Source organism: Alexandromys fortis, unplaced genomic scaffold (genome assembly GCF_014885135.2).
Source record: "Alexandromys fortis isolate MF-2015 unplaced genomic scaffold, M_Fortis_MF-2015_v1.1 scaffold_119, whole genome shotgun sequence".
Lineage (NCBI taxonomy): Eukaryota > Metazoa > Chordata > Mammalia > Rodentia > Cricetidae > Alexandromys > Alexandromys fortis.
In genome coordinates, this window is record NW_026067991.1 from 1489435 (window position 1) to 1501592 (window position 12158).

Genomic DNA, 12158 nt, shown 5'->3' on the forward strand with positions numbered 1-12158 from the left:
TTCTATATGTTATTATTCTTTAAGAGAGTAATTTGTATGTCAGGGATTAATCCTAGGACTAGGGAGTGTTTCGTATCTTAGGCTGCCAGAATCAAGTTGTATGAACATAATCTGTAGTTGTACTGTATTTTGTTATAGCTTCAGTTTAATTTAGTGGGAGTTTTTGCTTGGTTGTTTTGTTTTGCTGGCTTTTGTTTGGTTTTTAAGAGTAGGATCAAGTAAGCATTTTCTGAGCACTGAAAATTCTCATGTTTTACAGCTGAACTAACACCATCCCAAGCTGCTTTATAACTCAACTGCCCACTTCTTTGTGTTCTCTGAACATACCTTGTGTTTTTCTCTACCTCGGGAATATTTGTTTCCCATTCTATCTTCTGTCTGCACTGACTTGGAGGGCTTTGTTTCACCTGTCTTGGCACACTTTTTCCCCTGAGCAACTGAAAGTAACGAGTTCCTGTTAATTTTCAACACCGTGAAGCTTCTTCAGTGTCAGTTTTTAGTATTTTAACTGCTTTAAGTATTATTATGAGCTAAATTTAGTAGGTTTCTGTCTTAGTTTGGTTTTTTATTGTTGTGAAGAAACACCATAACCATGACAACTCTTATAAGGAAGACATTTAATTGAGAAGGCTTGCTTAACAGTTTTAGAGGTTTAGTCCATTATCATCATGGCAGGGAGCATGATGGAGTGCAGACAGATGTGGTGCTGGCTACATCTTGGCTTGCAGGCAACAAGAAGTCTCACTGAGACACTGGGCGATAACCTGAATACAGGAAAACTCAAAGCCTGCTCCCATATAGACACATACTTCCTCCAACAAGGCCATACCTACTAATAGTGCCGCTCCCTATGAGGTAATGCGGGCCAGTTGCATTCAAACTACCACAGCTACTGTCTTACATTTGGGAATACCCTCTACAATTCAGGGATGCTTAGATCTTTCTTAATGCTTATGTTTCAGTGCCCAAACATTTATCTGAATACTCAGTCAAGATCCATGGTAATGAGGTTGACAGGTTGGGCATAGACTTGCCTTGGGACTTCCTAGAAATTTTATGTTTCCCCAATCTACAAGAAACCATAAGATGCTGAGTAAAGTTTTCTTTACTGGTGTCTTCCTATTTCCATCTATTCCTCCTCCCTCACTACTGTCAAGGATGAGAGCGACCATTGGTGTCCTCTTGTCACTTTTGGACACTTTAATTTTTTGTCTTTTATTACATTTACTTTTTGTTTTCTCGGGGGGGGAGGGTGTAAGGGCAGAGGGACATTATGGAGACACAGGGAGATGAGTAGAATTGGGGTACGTGATAAAAAATTTACAAAGAATCAATAAAAAGGGTTTTTTTTTAAGTGCCAAGTAGAACTCTTGGGGCTGGATAATGGAAATAGTACATATGTTCTTTAAGTAGTTTTGTGAGTGCATATAATTGTCAGATGCCTCCATCTTAATTAGTCATAGGGGCTTTTGTTTTGTTTTATTTTACATTTGTGAAGATACAGTAGTTTGGTCTTTTTAAAAATAAGTTATAGTGTGATAAGACAAATTGGTGTTAAGCTAGTTGGGAAAATAAAATTAGCTTAGGACCTTCACTTCACACCTTCAGTCAAAGTACATTTTCAGTTGGCATAGGCTTTGGTGTGAAAAACTCAGAGCTAAAATAGAGAATTTTAAGTTGCCCGTGTGAGACCAGCTTATGTGGGTCACTGACATACTATGTTGCCAAAATGTGTTGGGGCAGCAGCACAGCCCAACAGCACAGTCCAGACCACTCCAGAGAGTGCAGGACTCACCTGAATCGGCACTGTTTGGCAGTTTACATCAGTGACATGTAAATGCTTAGAGTCCTCTCTGAGGAAATGCCATGAAAATAAATAGAAATATATTTAGGAGCAAGAGGAAAATGTGCAAAAAGATCTTCAAAATTGAACACAGCCCAAAAACTCCAGGACAAACGTTTAAGTACATCATTAGATAAAAATCAAAAGCAGAAATAATAAGAAAATACACTTGAAAACAAAAGTGGTTACTAAAATATATATACACAGAGAGAGAGAGAGATTTGGTACATATATCACTTTCCATAAATTTGGGAAAGATATAAACCAAACATAAATTTGAAGAGATCTATAGCACGGAAAGACAGACACTAAATCACTAAGCAAAGGCTTGGGTTGTAATTTTGTGGGGGAGCATGTATTTGACATTCACAGAGTCATAGGCTTGATTCCAGTACCAATATAAATATATTTTTATAGTATGTGGATTATATATGTGGAGCAAGAAAGAGAAATCAAAGGCACCAATGTAGGCAGTTTTTCTGAGAAACTTTAAAAAAAAAATAAATTCCAGCAAATCAGAAGAAATGTAACTTTTTCCTAACTCAGTCTATGAGGCTGGACTTAGAACAAGAAAGCTGCGTTTGTGAATATAGATGTTAGGACCCTCCACAAAATAATAGAGTGGATCTAGAAACATACAGTCATGCATTGTAGCCAAGAGGACTTTATCCAAGAAATGCATGGTTGGCTCTACAGAGGAAAACCAGTTAGAAATCATCCTGATACCGTATTATTAGCTGGGTAGCCAGCCTTCTGAAATCTTTTTATGTTTGACTTTCTTCTCTTATTATTTTTAGTGAATCAAATTGTTTAAAATAATCATGTATTTTTTTTTACTGTACATTGTATTTAAATAATAAAGGTACTGCAACTAATCTGTACCTACCCACATAACAGACCATTGATTTCTTACATTAGTATTTGATTTTCTTTATAGGTAAACAGTGTTGACCTCAGAGCTGCGAGTCATGAACAAGCAGCAGCAGCATTAAAAAATGCAGGCCAGGCTGTCACTATCGTTGCACAATATCGACCTGAAGGTAATACAGTCCTTGTTACCAATAACTATTGTACATTTTAGTTATTTCCATTATTTTAAATTTAAGTTCTTCCTCTTGGCAATGTTTACGTTTTTTAACTTTTTTTTCCCTTTTTTGAGACAGGCTTTTATGTAGCCTTGGCTGTTATTGAACTCAGTGTAATTAAGGATAACCTTGAACTGCTCCTCCTGCCTTCCTACCTCCCAGATACTAGAATTATGGCTGAATGTCACCATGCCTGTTTTTATACTATGCTGAGGATCAAGACACAGGCTTTATTCATTTAGGCAAGCACCTGCCATTTGAGCTACATTCCCAGCCCTTAATAATGTTTCATTTATAACCTTAACTCTTTTATGTTTGTTTTAATTTGCTAATCCAGTATTTGTCCAGTCTAAACCAACTTAGTTTCCAGGCCAGAGGTATTTTTTCATTAAGATTGAGGACACTTCCTCTGCCAACTGCTTTGTGATTGAACCATTATTTGGATTAATTTTCAAGTTTCTTTTTAATTTGACTTCCAACTTAACATATTTTAACATTGTTTTTACTAATTCATTGATTTGAAAGATTAATAAAGACCGTAAGTAAAAATAGTAATGCTGCCAAAGAAAATAAAGTTACTCAGTTTTTTCTTTTGAGTTACATTATAATTATTAGCCAAGTTTATGATATATTTCTAGTATTTAAAATAGAATAATGGAGTTTATGGTACACTTTGTTTCTAGATAATAAAGCATCATGAAGTAATTTGACTAGATTCCTAAGGGAAGAAAGTAATAATGGAAAATTTGAGGTAATACTATAGTAAACATGTGTAAAACTCTAGTAGGCATCAACGTTAGCGGTTAACTAGTAAAACCTCAGGGAATTGACCAGTTTGAACACCCAGAAGAATACACAGTAGCGTGCTTGTTGATGTTCATAAACAACATGATGAGGAAGGAAAAAATGATGTGGCTGAAGAAACTACATTAAATAATTTATAATTTAGGCATTAAATAGTCTATAATTTAGCATCTAGAAGAATTATAATTACCAGATGTTATTATATTTACTTTTATTTTCCTAGTCCAGCAAAATTGAACTCAAGGGTAATATATAGTTTTAAAGTTAGCTAACCTGAGCATTCATATGAAGGTGTTAATAAACAGCAGAAAGTAGCGGCAAAACTCATCAACAGATAACATATGATGTGAAGTTTAAACTCAGCTTCCATAGCAGTTTATGCATTCGCTTTGAAAGAAAACTACAGAGTTGAAGAACCATGGTAGAGATTAATAAAGCTAAAAAAAAACAGACATTGCATAAATTCAGTGAGGAAAACAGTATAAAAGTAAACAAAATAAAACAAAGATAGAGAAAAGCTGAAAATATTCAATGGCAATGTTTTCAAAAGAAAATAAATGTGTCTATGTAACATTCATAGTTGGCAGTTTGTACTTGTTCGTTTATGTATTGTGTGTGTGACAATAGTAATTAAAGGAAACCGTTGGTTAGAGAGTGAAAGGAGGATGTTAGAGGGAGGAAAGGAAGGCAGAAGTAATGTATTTATATTTTGATTTAATTTTTTATTTAAAAATCCTTTAGAAAGTAAATGTTTGAAATTTCAATTTAATACATTCATACGAACTTTCTGCTAACAGGAAGGATTGTTACAGTGGAACAGAACACATAAAGTCTTGATTTTTTTTTTTAATGCCCATTGACTTTTACCTAAGTCTAGCACATACCCCATATTGAATAGATGCACTTGCCGCTCATAGTGTTTCTCCATAGAGAAACCTGAAAATTGAGCTCAGAATAGGCACGTTTTGGAGCCAAGAGTGTAAGAAGTGCTATCGTTGTCCATTGAGCATAACCCACCAGAAGGACTTCCTGTCAGGTTACATCCTGGTGTGAGTAGTCAGCACAGCCAGGAAAATAGTGGCTCCTGAAGGAGCAGATGCTTGGTTATGTACAGAAACTTAATAAAGTGAGTACACATGGTTAGCCAGTATTTATTACCCATGATTTTTACGAGTTACACAGAAAGGAAAGAGCTAAATATTAACTCTGTAGTGTTAGGTTAGAATTCAAAAATTTGGTATGAGCTCAATTTTCAGGTTATGTAAATATAAATAACAAATATAGCCATAAACATCTTTATATGCATATACAAATATCCATATTCATTATACATAATACCACTGAGGGTCCTGGCCCAATCACATCCTAGTAGCAATGAGCATGCATAGTCTCTAGGTTTTGCCTTCTAATGAGGAATACCTCATTAAAAACTGAGGCTGTTTGGACAGATGGCCAGCTCCCAGACTCAGGCAGGGAAGATGCTGTCTTATTTTGTGATATCTTGTGCCAAAAAGTAAAAGACTCAAGCAATGATGAGTCCCAAATTCCAAATCCAACTTGGAACAAGACACACTGGCCAAATTAACAGTTTCTGCTTCAAATTAGTGATATGATACTAAGTGTAAACTACTAAGTTAGGATATCGTGAGTCTTTACTACTGTTAGTTGCTTGATAGGCTAGTAAGATTGCTGAGCAAGTAAAGGCACTGTGACCAAGCCTGATGACCTGAGTTCAGTCCCAAATCCACACAATAGAGAATCAATTTCCACAAGATGTCAAATGATCCCTACACGGGATCCATGAAATATGTATACCTTCCCCCAACACACCAAATAAATAGGTTTTTTTTCTTTAATTTAAAATGTAAGAGATGTATTCAGTTTGAAGAATTCACTTGGAAGGGGAAGTGACCATCAGGTGGCCCTCCCTCATCAAGTGGTCAAAGACAGTAAAATCAGCAAATGTAGTAACAAGATAGATGAAATCTAGGTAGATTATACAGGGACATCGGAGGTCCTCATCTGTGACTTTACTGCCAGAGCTGCCCAGCCTCAGCCTGTGTGGATGTAGCAGAGGCTACTTTTCAGGGTCAGAAAAAGACTGCAGTAATGTTCTGACTGAGCAGAGGCTTTGACCAGGTTCACAGTGCCAGGGAATTGAGTTGTTTGCGGCTCTCTGCAGATCCCAGCACTGCTTTGTAAGTGCTCGTGTAACATCAGCTGTTCATTTCAAGAGTGTGTCTTCTGGTGTGCCCTTGTGAAGACATTATTCTGATTCATAAGATTATGAATTTTCCAACGTGGATACCCCGGGAGGTCACTCTCCCCAGGCTCTGTCCTAGTGGCATAGGGGAGCATAGGGCCCTGCCCCGTGATGTACACTCCCGTTCGACGACGAAGCTGGGCCTCGAGTCTGCGCCTGCATATTCCTAAGGCTTCTCAGAGTCCTCTGGACCGTGACTGAGGAGACAAACCATGCAGGAAACAGTCTTAAACCAGGAAATAGGGGAATGAGACTGCGTGATTGGGAAACTGGATTAGAATTTATTTATGAAATAAAAATGCCCTGTTTTTCAAAAAAAAAAAGATTATGAATTACACTATGGTTTAAAATAGCTTCAAAAAAATTTGAAATTTTTTAATTTTATGAATGTTACTTCTGATTACCTTTCTTATTTTGGTGATCATTTAAAAGTTATAAACTAGTTAAATTTAGTTCTACTATCTGGTTCGGGTATATTTTTCTATAATTACTAACTGCACAAGCTCTGTATTTGAGAGTTTTTCTCTCATGGAAAATTGCAGCAATCAAAGTATCTAACATTAATTATTGTAGATTTCTATTTTTAATTGAAAACTGAAATATTCAAGTCCTGCTTTTTAAATTTTACATCTGAATTAAAAGATAATGAAAACTGCTAGTGTTATTTAATTCGTGGAGTTTTCTTTTAGTGGATCAAATATGATTTGAACAAAAACATCCTCCACTAGCCAGTTCTAATTTCTGGTAGAGTTAGACCCTTGCTTCTGTTTTAAATTTGTAGACATACTTTATACTTACATATGACCTATATCAAAAGAACAAATAATCTAATAAAAAAAATGGGGTACATATCTAAACAGAGGAATCTAAAATGGCTGAAAGATACTTAAGGAAATGTTCAACATCCTTAGCCATCAGAGAAATGGAAATCAAAACAACTCTGAGATTCCATATTATACCTGTAAGAATGGCCAAAATCAAAAACATTTACAGCTTAGGCTAGAGAGGATGTGGGGTAAAGGAAACACTCCTCCATTGCTGGTGGGAGTGCAAACTGGTACAGTCATTTTGGATATCGGTGTGGTGATTTCTCAGAAAATGAGGAAACAGCCTACCTCAGGACCCAGCAATACCACTTTTGGGTGTATACCCAAACGATGCTCACTTGTACCACAAGGACATGTGCTCAACTATGTTCATAGCAGCATTGCCAGAACCTGGAAACAACCTAAATGCCCCTCTATTGAAGAATGGAGGTACATTTACACAGTGGAGTACTACAAAACAGAAAAAAAAAAATGACATTTTAAAATCAGAAGGCAAATGGATGATCTAGAAAACATATTGAGTGAGGTAACCCAGACCCAGAAAGACAAATATCATATCAATGTACTTAGACCTAAGGCAAAGATTCATAATCCCAGAGAACCTACACAACAAAGAGGACCCTAAGAGAGAGACATACATGAATCTCATCCATATGGGAAGCTCTCCTGAGTAAATTGGGATCATGGGGACCATGGGAAAGGGTGAAAGGGAGGGGAATGAAGAAAAATATATAGCTCAATAAAAATTTTTTTAAAAAAAAGTTAATGACCTAACTAATTTTAGAGTTTTTAGGTCATTAGGTCAGTTTTAAAGGCACTTTATATAGTTTACATTTTACCTTTAAGAAACTTGTTCTTAGTTTATTTCTTTTTTTCCCATCAGAGTACAGTCGTTTTGAAGCTAAAATCCATGACTTACGGGAACAACTGATGAGCAGTAGCATTAGTTCAGGGTCGGGTTCTCTCCGAACTAGCCAGAAGCGATCTCTCTACGTCAGGTGAGGTTTACTTGCAATTGTGATGTCACTTAATCATTTATGTATGCAGACTTCTAGTTGTTCTTTTTTTACTGTGACTGACTTGAATTTACTATAGAAAAATTCAATACAAATCAGTAAAAACATTTCCATGAGTGACTTTCAGACTTGTCTTTCAAGAGTTAGGATATTATAATTTTAATATTTAGAGTATGTGACCCTTTGAATTAATAATGGTATAAAGAAAGGCAAAATAAATGTGGGCTAAAAAATTTAGGTTGATGTTTTAGAATTGATTGCATAAGTTTGTTTGGGTTAATTTGTCTACATGTACTCCTGCACATACAATAACAAAATGAACAGTAATGCTGTGAAAGACTACATAAAACTCTAAAACTAGTTAGGCCATTAACATAGATGTTGTAGAAAGGAAACGTAGAGAACAACTGCATTCCACTGTGTCCGAAACTGACTTCTTTCCAAAGAGCAATTAACTCTACGCCAAAAATTACCCTCCCCGCCCCCAGAAAAAAAGGTGTTGGGTAGCATGGAAAGATTTTACCTTAATTTTCAGTTTTCAGCTTAGGACAAAAGAATTCATGTTTGGGGGGCTGGAGAGATGGCTCAGCTGTTAAAGGCATTGCCTGCTCTTCCAAATGTCCTGAGTTCAATTCCCAGCAACCACATGGTGGCTCACAACCATCTGTAATGAGATCTGGTGCCCTCTTCTGGCCTGCAGGCATACACACAGGCAGAACATTGTATACTAAATAATTAATTAATTAATTAATTAATTAAAAGAATTCATGTTTGGATTTCAGTCTGTTTACCACAGTTCTCCTTGGTTCCCTTTGCCATATGCTGGAAATGCTGGGGAAATAGTGCACTGTTTCCCTGGTGCTGAGAGTCAGGCTCATGTCCTTATTCATCCCAGGCAAGTGCACTGCAGCCCAGCTTTTCCCTCTACTTTTAAGAGAACTTATTTGGACTTGAATTAATTTATTTACATATTGTGTGTTAATTAATTAAATAGTAGTTAAAATTTTTCTTTTTAACAAATTTTGAAATACTTAACATTGTGCAGATTAAATTAATAAAGTATCTTTTAAAAATTTTGGCACCTTATAAAGTTAACTGTACTTAATTTTTATTGATAATGACTTTTGAACTGCTAATTCTACTTTTGCAAAGAAGTGAAAGAAGTAGTTAACTGGTAAAATAATCACTCTTGGTATAGTTTTATATACGTGTATACCTATGTTAATCTATGGATAGGAGTTTGGACGGTTTTCTTCTAAATGTCTAATCAAAATAGACAATAGATAATGTTTACATTTTCTTTTTCTAGATTAACTATGTTTCTTTTCATTTAAGAATCCAATTTAGTTTACTATTGGATTATAGTGAAAGAAATTTTGGGTGCTGAATTCGATTTTTTTTTTTTTTATAGTGAGATGGTGTGTCAGTATATTGCCAAGGCTCTCCCCGAAGTCCTCAACTTAAGCAATCCTCTTGCCTCGATTTCATGGGCTAGCTGAGACTGCAAGGCTAGCCCAGTGTACCCAAAGATTTTTTCTTTAATTTCTCTTACACACTTTACCAAATATGATATAATCCTCTGAGAAATTCTGCAATATATTAGGAAAGAAACAGCAAAGTGAAACCAAATAAACTGTCAGAGTAAAACAAAGTACAGCAAAGCCCCAGGAAGTGTTGGATCTAGCACTGAAACCACCCTGCTCTAAAGTATCTGTGTCACTGCCCCATAGAAAGAGTGCTAATGATCACATGTGTCCATTTAATTTCCTCACCGTGAGGAAAAGAAGCTAGAGATCCCAGCACTTAGGAGGCTGACACAAGAATAATACTGAGTTTTGGGCCCACCTCAGCTGTATACCAATTCTCTATATCAAATAAATAAGCATGCAATCTGTCCTAAAATACTGAAAGCAATAAAAAATATACTTAAGACTGTTCCCATTACAAAATGATTTCTGTGATTTCTTTTTTGTCTTACTGTCTTATCTATAATGTAAAATTGAGTCTGAATGTTTTGTCAATACAAGTACTATACTATACTAATAATTTGTCTGTACAAATTTTATATACTTCTAGAATCCTATATGTTTTTAAAGTTGATTAATACCACTATAACAAATTATTATGAACTTTTTTCTTCTGAGTCTAGAGCCCTTTTTGATTACGACAAGACTAAAGATAGTGGCCTTCCCAGTCAAGGATTGAACTTCAAATTTGGAGATATTCTCCATGTTATCAATGCTTCTGACGATGAGTGGTGGCAAGCCAGGCAGGTTACGCCAGATGGTGAGAGTGACGAAGTTGGAGTAATTCCTAGCAAACGCAGGTAAATGGTTTCTCTTAACTACTTCAAAGTGGGACATTAATAAGTCATTGTTTATTCTGGCATTTCTTTCACTGTGCTGGGTGGATAGGCCTGAAGCACATTGTACTTAGTGAAGTTAGCCCAATCAGTCTGGAAAATACACTAGAGGTCCAAGAGTGGGTGGAAGAGTAACCGAAGATGTTAGTCAAGAAATAGCATAGTTTCAGTTGTAAAAGAATAACATCCAGAATGCTACTGTGTGCTGTGATGGACCTTATAGGTAACAAGACTGCATTGGGTACTTGAAATTTGCTAAGAAAGTAGAGCCTAAGTATTTTCACCACCCAAAGAATGTTTTAAAAGTAATTATGAACCGGGCTGTGGTGGTGCACACCTTTAATCCTGTCACTCAGGAGGCAGATGCAGGCAGATTTCTGTGAGTTTGAGGCCAACCTTATCTACAGGAAGAGTTCCAGGACAATCAGGGCTACACAGAGAAACCCTTCTGAAAATATAAAAAATAAATAAATATGTGAGAGGATAGGTATGTATGGTTTATAGCTATTGTTTTACCTATAAATATGAAAACTATAACAAATCAAGCCATGGGCTTTATGTGGGAGGGGCTTACATGTGCCATAGCACAGGTGTTGCAGTCAAGGACAGCCTTGGTGTCAGTCCTTGTCTCCACTTTGTCTGCAACGGGATCTCTTGTTCACCACTGCCTTCACCAGGCTAGCTGATGCTGTGAGCTTCCAGGAATCCTCCAGTCTCCACATTTCATCACTGTAGGAGGAGTACTGTAGGGTTTGCATTACCACTTCCTGTTCTGTGTTGATTCTGAGAATCTGAGCTGTGACTTAAACAGTTTACACACTGAGCCATCTCCCTAGCCTTGTTTTTTGAGACAAGGTCTTGCTGTGTATCACAGGCTGACCTTGAATTCTCAGTCCTCCTATCTGAGCCTCCCAAGTACCAGAATTGCAGGTATGCATTACTATACTATACACAATTGAAAGTTTTTGAACCTCAAGATTATTGAAACCAGTAAATTGAGAAAGTTGAATAAATATTTTTCCCTAAATAGTGATTTTATGCATGCATTGTTTTTCATGGTGTGATTCATGATTATTTAATCTATCACACTTAAATATAACCAGTGGGGGTCATAGTGGGGTAGCACACACTCTTAATCCCAATCCTCAGAGGCAGAGGCAGGGAGAGCTCAGTCAAGGACAGTCAGGGTACATAGTGAGGCTCTGTCTCAAACAAACAAAAAAGTTACCACTGTATAACTGCAAAATATTCTGTCACTAAATTGTCGTTGAGGGGGATGAAGCGAAGGTTCAGCATTGCTCTTCCAGAGGACCAAGGTTTGATTACCCAGCATGCATGAGGCCTGGGTTCAATCCCTAATGCCTACCACAGAGGAAAAAGAAAGTAAAAGGAAGAGAGAAAACCTTGTAAAATACTTCATTTTCTTTTTATTTCAGTTATCTAGACTAGACTTATTTCAAGATAGCCAGCAAGTGTGGTATTAATACTTATTATAACTAGTTAATTCATTTAGGATCAAATTTATTGATGAGTAGGGTTTGTACTTCTTTTAATTGAAAAATGCACCATATCATGTCTGTTTCTCTTATGTAGCACAAACAGGTAGTACTACTTTTATTTGCAGTATTAAGGTTTGAGCCCCCTCCTCACCTCTGGGCTTTGTGCATGCTACCCATTCTACACATTCTTCCACTGGACTGCACCCTAAGCCTGAGAGCAGTAGTAAAGTATGCCAAGATGCCAAGATTTGTGATTATTGGTGGGGGGAGGGGTTATAACTGTTGTTAGCTAGATCTGTGTGCTTAGCAGATCCATCTGTTGTATGATCGTATATTTGATGGAAAATCTTATTTTAGGAGTGCAGCCTTTGGCATTCCTCTTTCCTAGATTAAAATATGTGTGTTTGAATTCAGAAAAACTTCTCTGCGTTCTTGATTCAATGCAGCCTCACATCTTAA

At 36.5% G+C, this 12158-nt stretch overlaps 1 protein-coding gene and 1 non-coding gene across 9 annotated transcripts in view; both read left to right on the forward strand.

Moving 5' to 3' along the window:
- Dlg1 (discs large MAGUK scaffold protein 1) overlaps positions 1-12158 on the forward strand; it is a 191448-nt gene that overhangs the window by 139602 nt on the left and 39688 nt on the right. For all 8 annotated transcript variants that reach the window (XM_050159729.1, XM_050159731.1, XM_050159733.1 and 5 more), the window contains 3 exons: positions 2781-2883; positions 7706-7820; positions 9988-10164. In XM_050159729.1, the coding sequence (XP_050015686.1) occupies positions 2781-2883; positions 7706-7820; positions 9988-10164 (395 nt within the window). The remainder of the gene's footprint in view (positions 1-2780; positions 2884-7705; positions 7821-9987; positions 10165-12158) is intronic.
- Positions 6028-6222, forward strand: LOC126512243 (small nucleolar RNA SNORA73 family). Its single transcript, XR_007594965.1, has one exon. It is a non-coding gene; the product is annotated as a small nucleolar RNA SNORA73 family (small nucleolar RNA).